Genomic DNA, 23,997 nt, shown 5'->3' on the forward strand with positions numbered 1-23,997 from the left:
AACTACTTCACTTTAAATCACAACCTCCAGTCACTTTGAGGCGGTAAAAGAGGGAGTCTTTGCTCAGTGGCTAAGGTTTAGCAGTTCTGACTCCAATCTTTTTCTTTTTTCTGCAGTGCTTTTGCAGGTATCCTGCCCATGGCAGAAGGTTTGGAATTACATAATTTTTAAAGTAAAAAACTATTTCAAACTATTCCCTCATCTCATGATTTTATGATTTTCAGTAAATATTTTCTTTTGTTTGCTTGTGCTTTCTCACTATGGTCCTACATATTGGCATCATATCCAAGGTGACTGCTAGAAGGCTGTTTTACCTACACATGAAGGCTGTTTTACAAGATGGCATCATATCTTTGATTCACAGTTTAAACTCAAACATACAAATTATCACACCAAAGCTACCTAAACACTTTCAAATTAGGAAAAGTTAGGCATTTTGTATCATGGCTACCTCATGAACTGCTTCCTCCTTTTGTAATGACTCCACTAGAGAGTGTCAGCTGTACCTAATCTATCAAACAGAAAAGATGTCAAGAGAAGGTTACTTTTAGAAAAGAATTGTTCACTTTCTACTATATTTCTGCTTGAAGATCAGGAATGACTAAATTTTAGGGGAGTCTGTGAACCTTTCCTTGTTCCTTAGGATTTAATTTTTAGAAAAAACGCTATATGAAAAGAATCCTTTAAGAAAATATAAGAAATTTGTGGAAGATCATAGTACTAAATAAAGTTTGGTCTGTGAGATACTGCATTTATAAGTCAACTATTTCGATAGAGAGGATCCTTTAACCTCAGCTTATATTGGGTTCATTTTGAATAAAAAGTCTGATCGAGTGCCTTGGGCACTGCAGGGGGTGTCAGTCCAAAACACTTCTGGAAAGGACTTGGGTCATTGGAGCTGCAGGTCCTTTGCTCCAGGACTTTGGAATCCATGAGGTTTGAAAAGACAGCATTTACAGGCGGCCACATTGCTATTTTTCAGTCTCTCATCAAGATGCACTAAGTGTTTTGTGCCACCTGCCCTGCTTTCCTTGGACTTCCACAGAAGGGCCAAAGGTGCATTAAGCCTCAAGATCTGTTTCTTTGCCACAATCCTGTTTAGGAAGATTAACCAGTAAGAATATGGGAGGAAACAGTCAAATGCAGATTAATTGGGGTAAGAAATAATGATGCTGAGGTAAAATAATATTAGCATCATAAGTGCTGAATATGATGGACCTGGATAAACAGTCATATGAAAATCAGGTTGACAGATTTCTAAAAGAGCTTTGGAGTTCAATAGCAAGGAACACATCTGTTCTTCCCTGCAACTTAGGTACTTTTAGTGACCTTTCCTTTAAAAAGCTGAACTCTCAAGAATACACATTTATTATTTAACATTTTATTAAATACTTCTGCAAAATCAAAAGATAATGTACGTGCTCTGAATGTCTAAATGATGAATTTGAGAGTGGAATGAAGCTGCATTCCTGTTCCTTTTATGGTTCTCTGCACTGACAATTTATTTTCAGAACAATAAAAGTAACATTGTAATTACCCTTTTATGCTAACAGTTTTGGTATTGTATTAAAAATGTTTTAAAAGGAACACATGGTATTCACTGACATAAACACATGTGAAATTGCTCCATTCTGCTTATGCCTCCTTCTTCACTGATATAATTTTCTATCAGTCTGTCAATATTATATTTCTATTTCTGCAAGTTATCACTTTTATGAGCAAATACAGTATTGTTTGACAAAAAATAAGGAAATAGCGAAGTCCTGATCTACATTACTAAGATCATATTATGTATTTAATTGCCAATAAACTTGATAATTCTAATTTAATATGACCAGATGAAGTAAAATACAATAATGTTCAGAGAAGTATCAAAATATTGCATGTTAATAGTGAGGATACAACTCAAAAGGAGTGTGGTTTTCTGGCCTTGTAAGACAAAAGAGGGTGCAAAAAGAAGTGCATGAAAAATAAGTTTACTAGCATAATGTTAATGCTCATCAGATTATATGAATGAAGGTTCAACATTCATTCAGGAAGTGGGAAAAGCACCAAGTGTGCAGAACACCACATTTCTGTCAGAACAGCTGGGGAGCCAATGACATAACAGAGCTGCAGGTTAGGTTTGGCAGAATAATTTTAGGCACTCAGTACAATCTACACATCAACCATGCATAGGACTAATCTTCTAATAAAAGTTAATTCCACTGAGCTCTACCCTGTCTGACAACCTTATATTAATTTCTCCATCATTGAACTAGTATCTTCCCGAAATTTCTTTTTTGAATGTTCACGTTACCTCCCTTGTTGAACTATATTAATCTAAATATTTTTTCTATGACATATAGTGGTGTACATGTATATGTAAACAGAGTGAAAGAGAGAGCAATTGTCTTCTCTTCCCACAATAAACCTTCTTCATTACCTCTCTTTTTTAAATGGAGACAAAACACTTTGTTCACATGCTCCATTGTTTTCTAGCCACTGAAAAACCATGTAACCCAAACCTGAGGGCCTATAACTGTAAAAGACAGATTTTTACCTAAAAGAGAGATCATTTACTTTGTTTATAAATATGCAAGGCTGTTTTTTGTAATGGAGCAAAGGAACTTACTCAAAAATTCTGTATAAATAGACATTGATAATGCGGCCCTTGCCATGGTCTACCCAACATAATTTTCTAGTTTTCTTCAATCTAAACTCTATCTGTGCATCTAGCTTAGGTGTGAGAGTGAAAGGAGAAGTAACTTGCTGAGAAGCAAAACTCAGTTAGGACAAGAGGATGAATCATGAGGGATGTTGAAATTCAGGACACTGAGTTTAAATTTATGGACAGAAAAAGCAAGAAAGTCTGTCAGAGCAGTAGGTAGGGGAAATTATTTTAACTACCAAGTACATGAGGGTTTGCTGACAGACAGGAGAAACCAAAGCATGCTGGGCTGCAGGACAGAGCTGCATTTACAGCACAGAACTCTACAGTACAACAATAGAACTTGACTACTCTGGGAAAGGGTGTTACTGTAAAATAGTGATTGCCTTCAAAAATTAATTGTTTGCAATTTTCCCTACAAAAACTAATCTTTTTACACAATATCAAAGCTCATCATTCCTGTGTCTGTCATATTCTATCCTAAGAAAAATAAGTATTCTGCTCTTATGAAGCTAAGCAAGAATCTACAATTAAGTCCTGAAGGAAGTCACAGGAAAAAACAGCTCCAGGAATAATCAATGGTGAAGTCTTTAATTCAATGTAATTTAATTCAGTTTAATTTAATTTCAGTCATTCTTTCAATTGATCTTCTTCCTGCTTAGGGCTTAGGCTTTTGCAAAACAAAGCTTTGTTGTGTTTTCAATCTGGCAAAGAGTGGGTGGAAATAATAGTCACCATTAAGAAATCATTTCCATGCCTTCATGTAAATCTCAGTCTTCTTTCTTGGAGCACTTCTATGGCCTTCCTCACTCATGACTGAAATGTATTAAATTTTGCATATGAACTGCATATGGAGATTGATCAGTAGATGGTCCCTGAAGCTGTCTCTTGACAAATCAGAAGAAAAAAAATCCCATACCCTTTTAGTGCCAATTTATTGCAAAATGAACTGAAGAACTACCATGGTGCAGACAAACTTGCATGGATGAGTCAGAAATTAAGCTGTTGCTTGGCTTCCAGAGAAAGCATAAGGACAGGTACTGTTTCTTTCTCATAATGGCTCAGTTTGGAAGATGGGAGTTTGGTTAGAATAATATCTATCACATATATAGAATATATCACTTTTCATCAAGAAAATTACAGAAATTAGAAACAGAGAAATCTCTTAATCCAGCTACCCACTGCCAAGGCCAGAGACAGCTTGTATACTCTCAGGAAGCCCATTCAGGAAAGGAGCAAAAATGCTATCAGCAATTGGTGCAACAAAATTACTGTATGTTGCACCAATTATATTTTTAAAAATAACTCAGCCTTTCTACAATATACTATTAATTATGTAAGGAAGACATTAATTTCTGGGCTTCACTTAGATACATTTGGCTTTAAATTTGGCTCAGAAACCAGTTCATGGCATAGTCCCTCAGAAAGACATTGCAAACTCCATGACCAAGCACCTGAGCCAACTCACACATTCAGCTGGCAACTCTGTGCTCAGCCCAGAAGTGAAAAGTGATGGTGACAGTGAGAAAAGCTCCATTTAAGGACTGAAGTATGCCACCAATATTGGTTATCCTGTCCTGATGCGCCAAGAACGCAGCAGTGCCCAGTGCTGCAGCCAGGGCTGTAATTCCTCAGCAACCCCAGTAAAAGGTTCTCACACAGTTACCTGCCTGCCTACGTGGACGCTCCTCTCCTCTAACTAACTTTTCAACCCAAGTAACATTTTTGTTTACATCCATGGTAGATAGAGGTAACTTCCTAGGGCTTCAATGAAACCAAGGAGCCTAAGCTCAGGCTGGACTGTGCCAGTTACCATTTGCACAGCTCATGTCCTGCCGGAGGGAGGGCGTGTGGGAGGGAGCTCAGGGACCTCCATGGATGTAGGAGGTTTGAACAAGAACTGTAAGCTGAATAAGAGATGTGATCTTACTGTTCCAATGAGAGACAGAACCTCCAATGCTTCTAATATTTGTAGAAAAACTGAAGTTAGGAAGAAATAAAAAACTTAAAATAAAATGTGTACGCAGATAATACATATGTATGTATATATGTGTATTTATTAAAAATCCATGACAGAAGTGTGTTCCACTCAAACACATTTAAATCTGGTAGGTATGCTTTGAGACTGTTGAATCTAATTTTTTTTTCCAAGTAATCAAATATTTTCTATTTTTCATTATAAAATTAAAAGAGATACTTCAAAAAAAAAACCACCTCAGAGGCATCTTAAGGTAACACAAAAATCCAAATGAACTTTTAAATCAAAAGAAAAAGAGAATTTAACACAGCTGTCTAATTTTTTAATGTGTTGAGTGAGGATGGCTTTGTGAAACTATAATCTCATTTCCTGTCCCCAACAAAGCAGTGATTTTCAATTACTATTTTTGCTTATTAGAAACAAAACAACAACTTTTTATTATTAAATTTAATAGTAATTATTTAATAATTAATAATAAAACCAAAAGGGGATACATTAACAATATGTAAATATTTTGACTGAGCCCAAACAACAGCAGAAAGCTAATTAAGTCTTACAAGGAATGGGGAAGAAGAAAGCATAACACTGAGGAAAGAAAAGGAACTGCTCTCTGAGTTGCTCTTGTACTCTGCTTTCTCAGGACTGCCCTGGTCACTCCAAACTGTCCTACACAATTCTCCTCCACAAAAGCTTTTGTCTTTTGCTATAATTTTTTCCAGCTGCTAGTCTTCCTCTAACTGCCTTGTTCCTGATTCCCACACTCTAATGCGCAGCCAGAGCCATGCTGTCTTTTAGTCCCCTCCTGTGTGTGCCTTCTTCTCCCTCTTTCACTGCTATAATTGCTGAATTTCTCCATACTCCACTTCCCTCACCTCTTGACTTTCTCTCACATTAAAGTCTGCATTGCTGCCTCCTGCTGTGGTTCATCCTCATCAATCACTGCTGCTCTCAGACTGTGGCTCATCTTTGCTGAAAATCTTTTCAACAGGCTCCCTGCTACAGCCACTGACCCTGAGCCCTTCAGCCTGGACCTGTGCACTTCTACTGAGCAGGTCTACCTTGCTGTCTTCCTTTGATGCCAGCATTATCCCACAAAATTAGCAACTTCCTTCATACTGATTTAAGGCCCACATCTTAAAGACCTGTTTTCACAGAACAGAAAAGTTTCTTCTTAATATTTTTAACTATTAAGGCTTTTTTTCTAAAATCTAGAAAATTCCTGGGAGGACACTTTTTTTAATATCTGATATCATGTCAAGGATACTTACTTTTGGTGAGATCCAAACTGTCTGTGCTAAAAACAAAAAAAGCAACCAAATATGCTCACATCTTTCGTGTTTAGACACTGGAGAGACATGCCATAACTCAGGATGAGAGACAGAGAAAAAGCAGGAATTCATGGGCTGAAGGTGGAACTGGAAAACACAGTTAACTCTGCTAAAGGGAAAGAGCTTAAATTAGCTGCAAATGGCTAACTAACTGCCTACAAAGTATTTTCATGTGGAAACAGAATTCTTGGTGATATGCCAAAAATTTAAATGGAAAATAAGGTCAAGGATTTTAATGAATTTTACCTGTGTGATCTCTGACTGATTTTGGCCACTTCTATCCTGTCCACACTTATATATATATGAGTGTGTGTGTGTGTGTGTGTGTGTGTGTGTGTGTGTGTGTGTGTGTGTGTAAAAGAAAAGAATTAGGAAACACAAAGCTACAAATCAGAATAAAAAATGTGGAAACAGAGACTGCAATAGGATTTATAGGCAGGTACTTACTATGAGCACATTACTCTGCCATCTACCTTATTCTCCTCAAGTTATTTATTTTTGTGGTCTATTTATTCATATGTAGATGAAATTAACCAAGGCATTATAAAATTGTAAGGAGTTATGGACAGTGCATGCAGACAAATAAATCCTCCATCATGTAGGGATGGCTGCACAAAAATAATTTTCTCAGGCGATGTTTAAAATACCAGAGACTGTGATAATTTTATTTATCCTTACAGACAAAACCTTAAATGATCATAGGATTGAGAGCTTTAGAGGTCTTTCCAGAAGGAGACCTTCAGGTTCCTTTCCCCATATACTGCATATCTTCAAATGCCAGATGAGTATAGGATTGACACTAAGGTCAAATCAAATGACAAATTTTTCTTTTTTAATCCTGAAGGGGTTATGATATGCAACTTGAACAAAACTGGCACATGCTAAGATTCATCTCCCCACTGAGAAAAGACAAGCATGGTTGTAAAATCCAGGAACCATCTGAAAAAAATTCATTTCAAAATTGCAAAGAATTCTTTTCCCAGTAGGGTTCTGTTCAACAATTCCTATAATCAGCCAACACGCTGCATGAAAGCATTTGCTTCAATTGAATAGCAAAAGGCATGCAAGTTAATGACTTCTACTGAGCACTGAGCACTTAAGGCTTCATAGGAAAGCTGCTGAAATTGATCTGTGTACTTCCATGCAGCCTGACCTCTGAGGGCTACCAGCTGCTGGCACCTGGCTTTGGCAGTGCAGAAACAGAATGTGAGGAGGCTCAGCCTGCTCACTGCTGAGAAATGCTGCTTTCAAAGGTAACTCCTATGGCAAAATGGTCTCCAGCCACTGATGGATTGGCACCGTTCTGTCCAGACTTTCATGTGCATTATTTAACTGCAAGAAAACTGCAAGATACTTGACTGCAATTAATTTTCTAAGCTTCCCTGCATTTCTGTCCTTCTCCTGATGAAGACATGACTTTGGCTATTGATTGGGTGGTGAGGTTAAACTACAAAGCATAGCAATGGCAGCAGTGACAGAGATGAGGAAGATTCATCTAATTCTTGCCTCTTAGTTGTCTTACCAAAGAAAGAGAGAGAAGAGAAAGGGGGTTGCCTGTATGTGAAAAGTGGACTCATGTCTTCCTCCCCGTGTGAGGGTCAGATTTCCTCAAATGAACTACTAACTTAAGTGGAGCTACTCATTTGCTTTTTAGTAATCACTGTTCATAGCTAATTTCTGACATAAATAAATAATATTCAAGCTCTGAAATAATACCAACATCAGAAATAAAATCAGAATGTCTGTAAAGCGGACAAAAAAATAAAAAGTCTGCCTAAATGTTCTTCTTCCTTCAAGTTATGCAGATTCATACAAACCAATTTTATTTTCATCCTCTGGATGTGAGCTCAGTTTTCAGTCACTAATGCAACTCATGGCTTGCAGAGATTAAAACTGAAATTTTTCAGTTACCTACAAACTCAGCCAAGGAAAGAACCAAATGCTTGCTGTGTAGGTAGGTCCAAGAGCAGCAGGGAGATCAGGAGTGCTGGTGAAACAAGAGGACATAGCAACTGGGAAAGAGTGACAGATCAAGGAAATACAGCTGGTAGCAGGGAGAAATTCTTTGTCCTTTTCAAGAAAAAGAATGCTTTGGTGAAGCAGGTAATGCTTCTCACTAGATCTTCAAATTCAATGGTATTTTTATGATGTTCATATATCATAGCATATTTCTATGCTGTATTGAAAAAAAAAAGTAGAATATTGCCTTGCTAGAACATGTAAGTTACAAATTTTAGGACACCTAAAATAGAAAGTTTCTATAGAACTTAGCTTTGTTTTTTTTAATATGCTAGTATGTTAACTTTTCTACATAAATATTTAAATTGGCTGTGCCTTAACACTGCAGGTTATAAAAATGATATTGCACTAAATTAAAATTTAAAAAATATTAAACACATCCACCTTATGAAAAAAATCCATAATGCTGATAACTATTAATTAATTTAGTTAATCAGAGGGAAGTAATTTTTCCTTCACAGTACAAATTTGTTCTTGACAGGTCTTACTGCAGCAAATAGTAACAAGAACAGTACTTATTACTGTGAATATTTTCAATTAAGTCTCAACATGATTTCATAGACTGAGCTAAAAATAATTTTTGCTGGCACCAAATTCTAACCAGACAAGGGCAAACCCAAAATATTAGAGTACTATTGTTACAAAGATGAATAAAATATGATTGTAACTTTTGGAGCAGAGATCTAATTAGTACAAGAAAACACATATAATTTAACATTTCATTAAATTAAATTATCATGACAGTAAAAAAATTGAATGTCATTCACACAAGCACTTGCAAGCATAGGAAAAACTCTTAAAAGTAAATATAAAAGGACAATCCACCATTAAGGAAACTATGTTTTGCTCACTTTACCAAAAATAATGTGAGACCGCTAAAAAAATATCTCCCAAAGGTAGACATAGAACCATGCACAAATTATTTAGGTGATAAGGAAAGAGGCAAATTTTGCATTTGTTTAGAGGCAATTAATCTTTTCCCAGGTAGACTGCATTACAAATGGGTTGCAAACAGCTTAAATGTTTTTGTCCTTCTATGAAATGTTCTCTGTGACAAGTTTTGGCTCCCTGAGCATGACAAGCAAGTTTAACTGAACCCACATATGCCTAACATATTAGCGAAAATTGTATCACTTTGTTCAAGCAAACTCAAAAGGCAATAACAAAACCTGTACTGACATATAAAAATAATATATGGAAAAATCTTTCAGTTGTAAACTGCCAGAATATAAAATACTGCATCAAAAATACACAGTTAGCCACTGCACTCCTTGAGCTAGATTCTCATGTTTCCACTTAATTTAGATGCACTTGGGATGTCTTTAATCTATCCATTTCCTTGTATCCACTGCCAAAGCATTTGGTATTTGTAAAGTGTAAGGATATGTTTTACTTTCTCAAATTTAAAAAAAAATTAAACTTTAACCTGGAATTCTCCAATAGCATAGCTAAGAAGCACAATGTGCAATCCAGAAGGACAGAAAATATAATTTCACAAAATCTTTCTTGTTGTGTTAAAACAGAAAGTAGAGTATTGACGAGTTTTAAGTTTATATTATGGCACTCCATTGACTTCTGCTGTCTCAAGCAATTTCTCTTTTCTGTTCTTTTCTTATCCTCCCCTGTGTTTATCTCACTTCTCTATAAAGACTGCAAAATCACATATGAATGAAAAACAGTTTGGCATTGGATACAAGTTCCTAAAATGCACAGAAATCAGTCATCTCATTCCAAAGTAAAAAGAAAGTTCCTCAGATTCAGTATTTTAATCCTAATTTTCCTTCTAATTTTCGTTCTATACTAGCTGAGAAACAACTGACTTGCCACCATGGAGATAGCAGGGCCCTACACATGAGCATTCAGAAAAAACAGGCCTTGCACATTCTGCCTCAGGGACAGGTCTGGCAAGCCTTTAAAAATGCAGCTGCAGAACTTGGCTCAAGAAATTTAGTTTTGACTGCTGCTTTATTTTATTATGTCTCTAGAGAAGCAGAGACCAAATGTCTGTCTCATATTGCAAGTAACTGACATGTATCTGTGATTGCAGATCTGTGTTCAGAGCCCCTCCCTTGCTGAAGGAAAATAAAGTTTCCCAGTTTCCTGGGCCATAGCTGGCATACACCATCTGGCACATACCTGAGATGCACTACTTTGCAAACTGAAGTTTTTGCTAGCATCCAAAAAAAGAGAAAAAGGATGACCCAATATGACAAATAAAGCATGGATAAGAGACTTGAATGTAAACTAATAGTTAGGGTATCTTGATTGTGAGCAAAAGTTTCAGCTTCCTGATAAAATGGTTGCCTGTGTATTTATCAAAGCTGCACTTAAATAATTTTAAATTACTCTGTTAATTTAATTTCTCCTGTAGAGTTCTCTGTTAAGAGTTTACTGTTAGTTTTGGGTGATAGTATCATCACACTTGTTCCGTGGCTAAAGAGCCTGGAGGTGCACTGTGAGTCATAGCCCAGTTCATTACACACAAAGTGCCTGCAAGTGTGAATAGCACAACTGTGTGCTCAGCACCTCTGTGATTTCCCACAGGCTGCACATCCCGTGGGGTGTTTAAAAGCAGGAGGTCTGCAACTTTTCCCTCCCTGTTTTATCCTACAGAACCTCGGATTGCTGTGCTGTAAGGCAGAGCCAGCAGCAGCTGAAAGGGGCAGTGGGAGAGTGCAAAGGAACTTCTGTGACACAGCAACGTCCATTAACTTGGATACCAGTCCAGGCCAGAGAGCTGTTCTGAATTAGTCTGCACAGCATGCCTCTATTACCCCCTTTTGTTTTGAGGCTATTTTCATGATTTTTTTACTTCCAGGTAATTATTCTATAAATTCACTTCTATCCTTAGAAAGAGAATTCCATTTATCAAAGGGTTATTAATAGCATTGATAGCATGGGTGGTGTTAAAGACATAAATTTAAGATACCAAAAGATTGCCAAAAGACATTTAATACTGCATTTCCTTTAAGTACAAAGAAAGAAATCCTGTATTATTACAAAATGTTAAATTAAAAAATATGCAGCTGTAATGAATCTGTAAATACAACTGTAATATTTATTTTTGGTGTGCAAACCATGTCTCTGATAACTGTTCAACAGTAAAGTACTGCAGCCCTTTTCCTGCTGGCCTTTGGAGATCTGAAGTAAATCTCCCTTCACAGCCCAGTGTTATTTAGTGACGATGGTTCACAGAGCCATAAATTAATATTTTCCTTCTACAATAATACAAAGAGTGTTCATTGAGGTGGCTATGTACGAAATTGACAAAACTAGAGATATTATTTAAACTGAGAAAAAAACCCAACTGAATTTTCTTTCTTGAAGTATAAACTACATGTATACACAGAACTGTAACTTCAGATAAATATCACAAACATTTCAGGCAAAGTGAAAACTGAATAATTGCCAAGGTATGAGATTGCCCTATAAAGTTCTTTTTTTTGACTCTCAAGTTTCAGTAGACTGAAATCAGTGCCTTCTTTCACAGAATAATGAAAAAGAAATTTCATATATTATATCACATGCTAACTAAGGGAATAAAAAAATCCCAAAAGGAGTTTCTAAATGGAAACTTTCTTAAGGAAAGCCTAAATTTTTCTTTATGTAACAACACAAAAAAACCCCAAATCTTGTTTACTGCAAAACCAGAAATAAAACAGCTTTATAGTTTGGGGTTTTTATGAGATGTCTATTTTTTTTAGCAAGGATCTTATGAGAATTCTTCCACTCTGAAAAAGAAAAATAGTTAAGCAGTATTCTTACCAGGAAAGATCACCCTACATTTCTGTCTATTTTTGCCTCTAATTATGGAAAGAAAGAAATCTTGTAGAAGGTCAAGCTAAATGTTCTGCTCTCACTTAGAACTTTCTCCTTTTTCCTCCCCTTATTAATGAGTTCAAGTAGTAATATAAGAAGCTTTCTTTTTAGTAAAGAAATGCAGAAAATATTTTTTAAATTATAAGTAAGGATTTTTTATATCATAAATGCCTACAGCTTGAGGGATTAGTTCTACTTCTACCACAGGCAGGAGAAAGTCTTAAGGTGAGTACCTCACTGAGTTGATAACTATATTACAGAAAAGTTTGATGAGTTATTTGTGACTGAGGCAGTAAGGCTCAGCTGGTGAACATGATCTGCACCTTTTTTCCTGAAATAAAGTCTTTTATTCTAACTCTCTAGTTTTACCACAGGGATTCCTTCTCATTTGCCTGGAGTTTCTCCTCATATATGGTGTAAGGTGTCTCCCACACTGTGTGTGAGAAATGTCTTTCAGAGGACTTCTATGAGATCACAGCTAGCATTGGCTGGAGTTCAGTTCTGGCATCTCAACTCTGTGTTTGTTTTCACTGCATCCATCTCTCAGAAAAGCTTTGTGAACATGTGAAGATTCAAATACACACCTACTTCCTTTACAGAAAATCTGCATAAATTTTTCACTGCCATATCTCCTTTCCTAGTGTTTTCCTACGTGTAGAGAAAAACAACAGAATTTAATGACATTTTAAAGCCTTTTTAGTTTGCAATTAGAGTCTCTTTATTTATTAGCATACTTTTCAGAGCTTATTTAGTAAAAGCTGATTAATGCTCTTGGTAATGTATTTATTATAATAATGCTTTCTCTTTGGTAAAGGGTTCAGTTCACAATTCTCAACTAATGAGCAAGATAAATATGCCCTAATCTCTTGTCAACTGCTAATCCTATATTTCTATCAATGCATTATGTGTTAATTTTGAAAGTAAATCAGATTAGACATCAAGAATATTGATGCAAGTGTAATACTACACATTAAGCAATCTATTAAATTAGCAGTCTGTCTCTGGGATAGGAGAAGAAGCAAACCTCCAAACAAATAGCTTGTTTCAAAATGTCTGTATTATATATATGATTATAAAAAAATTAAAATACATTTCCAAATTAAAAGTAGTGGATGATAATTTCAGTTGCCATTTTAATCACATAAATTAATTCTAGGGATAGAAAATAACAATTATGTAAACATTGTAAACAATTATGTCTATTATGCAAACAAATACACTTTTATTCAGTAAATTGTATGCTTACCATATACTATCTAATTTTAGATAATGAAAGGCAGTCAGTTTCTCCTTTAGTCACCACAATTCCAAGTGATTAAGCACCCTCTTTTTAATAGGAACATTGACTCTATGTGTAGTAGAAGACTATTTTTATATCAATCAAATTTTGAATTGAGAAATGTGAAGTTCTATACCAATATTACCAATAGATTCCTCTCAACTATTCCATAAGTTGAGAAAATTCTTTTACAGGCTATGTCATTGGTTCCTAACAGACATAAGTGAGACTGTTCTACTTATAAGACTGTAGTTTCAGCTCTCTTCAAACCATCCAGAATCCACAATTTGTTTTTAAACACAAATAAAATAAAATTTCACTCAAATGTTTTGCTCTGAGACCTGGTTCTCTTACATTTCTTCTAAGATGAAGCCATGAAAGATCAACATTTCTAAATACGTTAATCTCTTTTCACGTGGGACCTCTCCAGAATTTGTTAAAATGGAAATACCTCATTTTGATAAAAACTATTGAGTTCACACAACATCAATCATCATTTTGTTGGCACAGAATCAACTGCTGTTTGTATTTTTCCCATTGAGAACTATAATTTCAATAATATATGGCAAAGTTTACCCTCAGCAGAATTATGAAGGATGTCAAAATATCTCCTAACACTGTCTCAAAATTCCAATTTCACAGCCCTATAACTTCATGCCACATTTGGCATCCTAGCAAGGGTTCTTAGGTGACATAGAGCAACATGTTGGCACAAAGCAAGTGCAGTTCATGCAGCATCAGCTGCCCCCAGCACCACCCGCTATGTTTACATGTGCAGGGCCCTCTGGAGTGCGGCGCCTTGGAACAACACTCTGCAGAGACACACGAGGGCTCTGATTTCTATGCAAACATAGTTACACCTCTCTGAAGGCATTCCTGCACTGGGCACTCTCAAGTTGTGCTGTTACTTACGTTTTTCATCTCTTTTAATAGATTCCATCTATTTGTAATTGCATTCCCAAAGACATGACGGGTCTCAGTCCCTGAGAGTGCGCTGGACATGTACAGGTCACCCAACACACACACGTGATGTTTTAGTATATGGGATCCATGGAGTGCCCCAGATTCTGAAAACATGCATTAAAGTGCTTTGGTTCCTGGCTATAATCAGCCTTCAAACACAATAGGCTTTGGCTAACTGAAGAAAAGACAAAATATTTACCTCACTGAAAGAGAAATGTCAGCTAAATAAGGGCAGTGAAGGCACACAGGTATCTGCCTGCCAGAGACAGTGCGTGTAAATTGAAAGGAATGCCTAAGGTGGCATGATAAGAGGATGGCAGAGATTTTACTCATTAATGAAATATAACTGAGAATTAGGTCTGCATCTCTATAGAAGTCTGATCAGTTCCCTCAGGGCTGACCAGCAGGAAAACAATTTCATTCCAGATATGAATAGCTAAGCAGTTAAGTATTGCATTTTGCATTCTGTCTTCCTCAGTAAAGAAAGCAGTCTTTTCCACAAGGAAAAATGCCTGTTACAACATAAACTCCTAACCCATCAAATTTTAGCTTCTAGAATTGATTGCTTGACTCAAGAATGTCGAGTATACCTTTAGCTATTTTTGGAGCCCTGGAAACATACAGGAACCAGAAATAAAATAAATTCTAATTTATCTTGCTGCTCTACTCTTCAGAATATTGTCATTTACTGAAGTCTTAAGTAAAAGCTACCGTATGAAAAATTACTTTAGTGTCATGCTCTTTACCCATAAAACAACTGTTCCTACCTGAAAAGGAATTCAGAGCAGAATAAAAAATAAATTTCTGTATCTATTTTGAGTGTCAACTTCTTAACACTATGAAATAAGAAGAAACATTATGAATATAATTTGAAAAGGCATTTAAAACTGACCTTTTAAGGCATGTATTGTAAGTCTGATACACAGTCCTGAAAGCAGTTGTGATGACCTACTTTCAGAAAAACTTCTGGCATAGATTTAGTTATAAAATATGAATGAAGAAAACCACTGAAGTAAAACTGTGCTTTACAAAACACTTGAAAAAACTTCAGAGATACAGATAGTATCTCTGTATGCTCATATGGAAATACTATCTGTATCTCAGAGATAGTATAAAAAAGGTTATATATATATATATAAATATATATATATATATATATATATATATATATAACTTTTTATAGAAGTAGTGTTATCTTCTGATACTGGTATGCTTTTTCAAGCCTGATCTGTAAGGAGATACTTAGCCAGTCATATTATATGATATAATATCTTCAGAAAGTACCTAGGAAATTTATATACTTAATCCAGTTTCTACATGGCACCAGTACTCTGACACCTGAATAATTCCTGCCTCTCCATTCCAGAAAACTGTACTCACAAGACACCTGCAGGAAATTAGTGTTTTGGGTCCAGATTGTACCAATACATGATTCCTTGTGCAGGCACCCACCATCTGAGAAAAGGAACATGATGAGACAAGCCAGAGAAATTTATAAATTCATTAAACACCTTATTTGAAAGTTTTAATTCTCTGGTATCAATGTACAATGCTGGTGTCCAACATTTTCTGTAAGATGTACCAATGGATGGAAACAGAGAACTTTGTGTTGGAAAGGACCTTAAACCCCATCTAGTTACACCTCCCTGCAGGGGGACAGAGACACCCTCCACTTGGTTTGCTCAGGGCCCCATCTAACCTTGCCTTGGACATTTCCAGGGATGGGGCATCCACAAGGCAACCTGTTCTGGTGTCTCACCATTCTTTTTGTGAAGGATCTGAAGACATGCCAGGTATTTCTTCATGGTTTGGCCTCACACTCACCAACCCAACAGGCCATCACGTTGTGTCACTGTAGACACAGCACCATGCACACACCTCATCCAGGGCCTGACCTGTGGCCACAGGCCTGCTCAGCACAACCAGCAATGCTTGTGTGACCCAGCTATTGAAGATGCTTGTGCTGTCCTGCAGCAGCAGCCACACGTGGCCACCAGACAAGGCCCCTTGGAGACACTTGTCCAATAGAGCAGCAGGAGCGGGTGTGCAGTACCAGCTCTACAACACAACCCTCAGGCCTTACCTGCACCCCTGTTCCCAACCAACAGCAGGGGCTTTTCCAGGAGAAGGCAGCAGGAGCTGCTCTGGCTGCTCTGGTCAGGGCCGGGCTCAGGCTAGCCCTGAGCACAGGCCAGTCCAGGGGAGCAGCCAAGAGCCAGGGGCTGCCAGCCAGAGCCATGCCAGCTCCCCAGCTCTGCCACTCCTCTAACAGTACCAAATTACAGCTCCTCACTCAAGAGTTTGTCTGAACACCCTACTCACAGTCAGTGGGTCTAAAGACTTTGAGTACTCTTTGAGACAGTTAAATTTCACATTTGTCCCTGACTGGAGCATCTAATCAGTCATTGGGCAACTGATTGGATATAACAGAGAGAAAATTTCAGCTTAAAAGTACCAAATAGCAAAGACAGTGTGATATTTAAATCAGATCTAGACCAGACACACAATACAGATTCTCTCTAGTGCTGAGACATACTTGAGCAATGTACAAAGAGCTGATATCCTTCATTTAATAGCTCTTATGGCAAGAGAGACCAGATTAGATAATAAAAAGTAATGTAGTGCATTGTATAATGTTTGATATTCAAATGCATCTGTACAGTTACATAGCTCTGTACTATCAGAAGACAAAATTTTAGACTTTCAGGTAAGCAATAGATCAATTTTTTTTCTTGACTAACCAGACACTTTCCAGAATTGTCCAAAGGTGATTTCATCTTTTATCTGTCATTTATTTCAAAGAAAATAGAAATGTACATGGACCTGTCCTGCAAGTGAACTGGTAAAACACAAGGTTGCTGCAAAGTCTTGTCTACTAACAGACTACTAATGGAGTCATCAGTGTCTGCATGGTATTCTGGGTTTTCCCTATAGACATTCTTTTTCCTCTTCTTCATTCCCTCCTGTTCATACTGCATACAATAAGTCACAAAGACAAGTTTCCCACCCTCTTCCACATTGTTACCTCTCCTTCTTTCCTTTTTTTTTTTTTTTGTTCTACTCTTTACAGTACTTGAAATCCCACTCACAGCCCTCAAAAGTTTACCTGAAAAATTTACCACATTTTCTGACAGTGCAAATCATTGTTTTGCTCCATTTTGTTGTACATTAAAACTCTTATCACTTTGGTTTGGAAAGAAAATCTCTTATCTGTGTTTGAATGGTGGTTGGCACAATGGAGACCTTCAGATGGGACCTCACACAGCAGGGCACTGTAAACTTACATATGAAAGCATTACAACAGTTTTTTCTTAAACACTGAGAATACAACATATCTTCTGTATATACCTTGAAATATATATTATATATTTATATATGCATACCTATATAAAGTAATTAAATACTTCTTTTATATTAATATTATTGAAACACAAGTAATTTTTTTCCATGTAAAATACACTTGTCCTATACACTGTCATTACTTGACATTGAGCTTTTCAGAGTGCATTATATGGATTTTCCCCAGAATAGGAAGAAATAGAAAAAAACATGTAAGATTTTAAGTGCTTTAGACATCAAAGCAGAAAAACTCTCCATTTTCCTAGGCAGCACATTGAAGTATCCAATTTTAATTGAGAGAAACAGAAATGAGGAAAATTTCTACGGATGACGAGTAGGCTTGTAGGCTGAAAAGAAAGTAATCAAAACACAATAAAACATTTGCACTAAAGTAATAGAACATATAATTTTGTTCAGGAAAATGGCTTTGTTTCAAAATAAGGTTGCATGTTTAAAGGTGAAAAAACCTCATGTTGAAATAGACAAACACTATCTGTGGCAAAACCAAAGGCATTTTGCAGAATTTCAGCGACCCTTCACAAACTTCAGTAAGGAATCCCCCCAAATGAAAGTACAGCTCATGCTGGTTCCTGAAAAGCTGAAAAGTAAGGAATTAGTGTATTAAACAGGTTCCGGCAAACAGAAGATAAAAGCTTCAGTCCAACCTGAAAAGGATCTTTGCTGAAAAAAAAAAATAATTAGCAAATGTTCGGAGGAAAAAAGATAATTGACCATTTTCTTAATTCCACAGAATATTGTTGATGAGGCAACTTCAACAGGATCTTCAAATGATTGAACTGTAATACATAGGTATTATATTATGTACATTTAACTGACTAATTGAGAGAGAGAAAATAATGTAGTTCCTACCAGTTTGGCTGAGTTGTGACGTGCTACGGCTCTTTCTGGACAGCCCCACGATGGCGACCATCTTGGCACCAATGCTGGAGCGCCTCTTTTTGCTGCCACCACCAACAGTGCCCACCGCCGTGTCCGACTGGCTGCCATCGTTCTTCTCCAGCGTGTACATCTCCCCGCTGATGCTGGTGCTCTTTGTCATGTTCTTTCCTGAGATGGCCATCTGTCTGCTTTGCATTTTGGATGTAAAGACACTGTCAGCCAGTTGATGGATAAACAGTGCAGACAAAGAGTAAAAAGGGGAAGACAGAAAAGGACAGGTTTCAGATGGAAGGTTTTGGGAGACTAGAGGGTAAAAGCAGCTAATCACACAGATAAGGTTTGGTTTTAAGAGGTAAAAGGAGAAACTTTAATTCTAGGGTCTTGGTTGGTCCGCTGTAAACATACTTGACTCATTAAAATTGTGTTTTAAATAACAAGCTCTTATTAACTGATTGACTAAAAACTTATTACCAGCAAAAGCATACCAAAGAATTAATGCATCCATATATCATATAATACTTCTTGCTTGGGAAATTTAAGTTCTGGCTCAGTGCTGTGTGCCTCCTCACATATATACACACAAATAACCTATATTCCTCTGGGAAACAGACACTTGATTCTTTACTGAGTGGAAAAGAGCCTCAATCTGAAGCCCAGTTTTGATTACTAGCCATCCAGACATTTCAAGGATGTTCTCATTAATCTGGTTTATCTCAGTTCATCATACAGTAATGAACACCCACAGGTTTTTCCTCCATCTCTGCATCAACAGATACAATACAAGTACTAGATATGTATTTCACACAACATTTGACTGTTATGTGGCACAGATCATCAGTACTGATAAAATGGAATTCAATTCTAATGCATCTTTTGTACTTGTTTAGAGGCTCTGTAAACCTGTTCTATGTGGCTGCATCTGAACTGTCTGATGCAGCATTTCAGGTGTCCCAGGGGAACCTGATCTACCAGCAGGCAAAGAGACCTTTCCTTTCCTCAGAAATGGCCGTCTACACTGATGACAACAGCACTCATCCAAATTTTGCCCTGATATCTAATTGCTAGGTATCTGAACATATATCCAGAACTGGAAGCTCTGGGAGACGTGGGGCTGAAAATATCTAGAGAATTTTCTATATCAATGAAGATCTTGCACAGAACTTAGACCTTTATTATTCTTTTCAGTACAGTACTTCTCACCAAAAAGTCCCCATGAGATTCCATTTTAAACAATCCACAAAACTGTGAAATATTTCTGGAACCCAGGGGAAATTATTTTTTGTTAAATCACCAATATATAAACGCTAAAATGAATAATTTTTTCTTCTTAAACAGATTTTCAAATACATGCAAAAGCTGTTGCTAGAGCTTTAGTGCTCAGCAAATGTCTCTAGAACAAATTTTTCTGTGTATAGAAAAATATATATACTCCTTTTCCCTTACCTATAATGGCCTGAAATCAATTTAATAAAAGGAAGGAATTATTGTTTCTTTATGAAGTTTTTTTGCAATACTCTCTCAGTTTTTTCCAATATTCTGTCAGTAACTTGTCTATGGAATTAATGCAGTGCACTCAAAAGTAGATAAATACTTATAGCTTAGCCACAACCCAAAGGGAAAGCTAAGAGTTGGTTCACAGCAGAAGTAGACCTTTGCCATTGAAAAATGCTGAGTGTACTTCTCAGGGAAGGCACAAGGAAAAATATGAATAAGAGTTTGGGTCAGCAGATGGAGAAGCACAAAACAAAGCTGAGAGAGAGTCATAGTGGCCTTGCCTGGATACACAATCACAAAATACTGAACACAGTGGTAACCTGAAAGATTTTTTCTTACTCTCTTTTAGCTCTCTGTGTTGTTGTGTTAGTACACAGTGACTCTCATTTGTACATTTATCACCAAGGGACGAGTGGGATAGGATGTGGGTAAAGAGGAAGGCAGGGAAACAGTAAAAGAGAATTTGTATTTCTGTGTCTTATTAGCACCATGTTAACTTGTTTATTAGATGATAGCTTCACATGCTGTATTTTTAATCAAACTAACACCTCTAAGAATTCAGTCAAAGAAAATAGATGACACTGAAACCATTTCTCAGTTTCAACATTATCTTGCATGTAAAAATACTAGAGGTCTAGGAAAAACATGGCTGTGAAGAGCTAGTATCTTCAAATTTATCTTAAGCAAAATTTAACTAAGAATCAGAACATTAGAACCCCTTATCCAATAATGCTGTTTATAATCCAAATTCTCAAAGGAAATATGATTAATGTGTGCTTTCAGTCAGGTCTCTCTCTTTTCAGTATTTTTTAAAATCAGATAAATTTGACAGAGCAGTAGGAAACTAAACTATTTAGTTTCTAAAACTGTTTTGAAAACAGATCCCTGGAGAGAGATCTTATGCATGTCTCTTCAGGGAAAGATGGCAGAAGAAGTCATAGAATCTCTCTTAGTGGAAGCTAATTCACACATTCAGGCTGGTGGAAGAAGTAAGTTTTTCACTGCTTGCAGAACAACCTATTTCAGTGATCCATTTTTTCAAAAATAATACCCAGAAAATCAGTGAGTTCCTATCATATAGCAAACAGTAATCAATGCATTGTTTTGTAAGTGTTACTACCATTCAATAAAAGCCCTATGTCATCAGTGGAAACAGAAATATTCTGAATTTTAGTATAAAAGTTACACTGAAAAGAAAGTCACCATTTCCTGTGTTGAATGTGTCTTTGAGGTGCTTTTTTGTGTCCTTTCCAAGATTTATAGTTCTATTTAAGTGGAATGGATTACAGTAGTTGCCCTTATTAAAGAAATCTGTGTCTTTAAAGAGGCTGGTTGCTATAGTTTCACTGTGCACTTATCTATGAAATTGTTTTGAATTACTAAATTTTGCTTCTTGGCTTGTGTACTACAAAACGTTTTGCTGTGTACTGCTGCCAGTAATGATGTAGGCTTCAGTCAGACACCTTCTCTTGGCCAACTTTTTAAGAAAGGTAGGAAAGGGAATTCAAATGAGAAGAAAGGAAGGGATTTAGATTTAAGTGGATATACCAAACACTAGTACAAATGGCTGATACGAAAAATTCATTCACAAGCCTCTGTTTTTTTTTCCCAGTCGAACTCTAAAACTATTTTCTTCAATTAAACGCTTGGGGGTTTTCCCCTTCTCTAAAAGCAGCAGGGAATACATCTTTGCTACAGTCCTAACCAGCAAACAGCCCTTGGGGAAAACCATCCCATAGCAGGGACTTTGGTTTTTTGCAATTCCTCTCTTAGCAAAAAAACTTTGAGAAATACATACTAGGAGAGTTATGAGTGGTTTATAGTGCCTCAAAATAAACCTAAAGTGGTCATGAGCACTTCCTCCATCAGCACTTTGAATCCTTTCTGGCCATCCAAACCCTCATTTACTAATTTTTCTTGGCAGATACTTGATACCCTCTCCAGCAGAAACCATGCTTCTACCCAGCCCACCTTTTGACAGTGCCACAGATGGATCATTCTCAGAAAAACTGGGTATTGTATGTCAGATTTGGTTTCTTTCTGAACTAATAGAAATGTTGACCTCAGAGTATAATTTAGAGAGTAAATCATACAGTCTTTTTCCTTAACAGGAAACAGAAATTACTGGAAGTTTTCTTTGTATTACATATACACAAATCTAATCTCACAGACTTCCAGCTAAATACATGCAAGAGTATTTTAAAATAGATATTATATAAAAGTAATTTATGAAATTGTATGAGGTAATGAATAGATATGAAGTAAATATAGGGTTCTCAAGGTGTCTAATAAGATAATAATAATTTTAAAAATATCCTCAGCAAAGAAAATATGCAGCCAGATGCTGAGGGGAAGAACAAAATAAAGGGGGAAATAAAGCAATTATCCTAGTCCAAATAATATGTGCATAATGACATAATAATACTATTATTAGAATGAAAACAAGAACAAAATCAGCACACAACCCCAGCTATGTGGCAGCCCACAGCCTAGAGCAAGAGCAGAGTGAAGGTGGCAGCCAGGCCACTGCCTTTGGCTTAACAGGACCAAACAATCAACAAGAGCAGGATGAAGGACAAAGCTCACACAAGAGTGTTGCTTCACGCACTATCCCAAAATCCAGGAGAACTCTTGAATAAACCAAGAGCTGCAGACAGGTCTTAGTGTAAATATCTTTTCAGACACTTCAGTTTTCCAGTGAAAAAAGCAAAAGGAAAGATGCATACACTTTAGAGGAATATATTCTCAAAGATAAGGAAGAAAGTCCTTTAAAATATCACAAGAGAAAAATAAGACATTAGAAAAGAAATTACAATAGGATATCTATATAGATTTGTAATTTAAAGCCAATGGTGGAGTAAGAGAGCCCTAGCCACTATACAGTATTCTTAAAAATATACTATGCTAGCCAGCTGAGGAGAGACTGACAGAGACCTGTGACGTCAAAGGTATTCCAAAGTTTGCTGATGATACTAGATTAAGAGAAGCTCCTGATTCCCTTGAACACAGAAAGGCTCAGCAGAGAGACTTTGACAAATTAGAGGTCTGGGAAATCACTAACCGTATGAAGTTTAACAAAGACAAGTGCTGGATTCTGCACCTGGGATGGGGATTGTACATACAGACTGGGAAACAAAGAGTCTGAAGACCGGCACCACCAAAAGGGACCTGGGGGTCACTGGCAAGCTGACCATGAGCCAGCAGTGCCCTGGCAGCCAGGAGGGCCAAGAGTGTCCTGGGGGGCACCAGGCACAGCATCACCAGCCAGGCAAGGGAGGGATTGTCCTGCTCTGCTCTGCTCTGCTCTGGGCAGTCTCACCTCGAGTGCTGGAGGTAAATTTGGGCACCACAATGTAAGAAAGATATAAAAGCATCAGAGGGCACCCAAATGACAATGAATAGTGAAGGGTCTTGAGGAGAAGCCATATGAGAAGCAGATCAGGTTACTTGGTGCGTTCACTCCGGAGGAGACTGGGGGGAGACCAGTCTTTACAGCAGTATCAGAAATCACAATTTGTAATCTCATTGCTCTGCCATAAACACATGTATCAGAGAATCAGATTTACACAAGTCATTTGGCAGACCTTGCAGGTTTCTTTATTTCTTTATTTCAAAGTCAAAGCAAAATTAATATTATTGCTTTCCAGCTTAGTTCTCTGTTAATGATCCCAAATGAAAATAAGGCATCCATTATAGTGAAAATTCAGGTTGCCAAGTACAGCTGTGGGCTGTGATGTCCTAGGGAAAAGATTTTAACATTTTTTCAGTTGTTGAAAAATATATTTTCTAATATATATCTCCTGTGAGACTGGAAGACCCACTGAAGACTTTGTTTACTGCTTTTTACAAGCAGGAGATGAATTTTAATGCCATTCATAATAGACCTGCTAACTCAATCAGAGATGCTCTTATTTCATTAGTTTACTGAAGAAATTTAACAAAACCAGCATTATGGGGACAGCTGTGATGTAGGAAATAACATTTCCATGGGAACAGCGCTTCCGGCCAATACTCGTACTCGTCTGCCAATTCACATCCAAGAGAGACACTGCAGGTTCAAAATTATAATGACTTAGTCTCTGGAGATACATTTTGTCAAAAATTCTTCTATTAACTTATTGGTGGTATAAATCTCTAATAGCTACTGGACTAACTTAATTATTAGGTTCATTTTATTGAAATTATAACAAGAAATTTGGGAGGAAAAATAGAGCAGTTTTTATAATCT

General features: G+C 36.8%; 1 protein-coding gene across 49 annotated transcripts in view; it reads right to left on the bottom strand.

Annotated features, from left to right (window-relative positions):
* Positions 1–23,997, bottom strand: part of RIMS2 (regulating synaptic membrane exocytosis 2) — a 457,129-nt gene that overhangs the window by 34,578 nt on the left and 398,554 nt on the right. For 37 of the 49 annotated variants that reach the window (XM_074553869.1, XM_074553702.1, XM_074553753.1 and 34 more), the window contains one exon: positions 18,246–18,487. The exons of 9 other annotated variants lie outside the window; for them this stretch is intronic. In XM_074553869.1, the coding sequence (XP_074409970.1) occupies positions 18,246–18,487 (242 nt within the window). The remainder of the gene's footprint in view (positions 1–18,245; positions 18,488–23,997) is intronic. 3 more of the 49 variants (XM_074553734.1, XM_026793277.2, XM_074553718.1) reach the window with 2 other exon arrangements.

This window comes from Zonotrichia albicollis, chromosome 1 (genome assembly GCF_047830755.1).
Source record: "Zonotrichia albicollis isolate bZonAlb1 chromosome 1, bZonAlb1.hap1, whole genome shotgun sequence".
NCBI classification, from domain to species: Eukaryota; Metazoa; Chordata; class Aves; order Passeriformes; family Passerellidae; genus Zonotrichia; species Zonotrichia albicollis.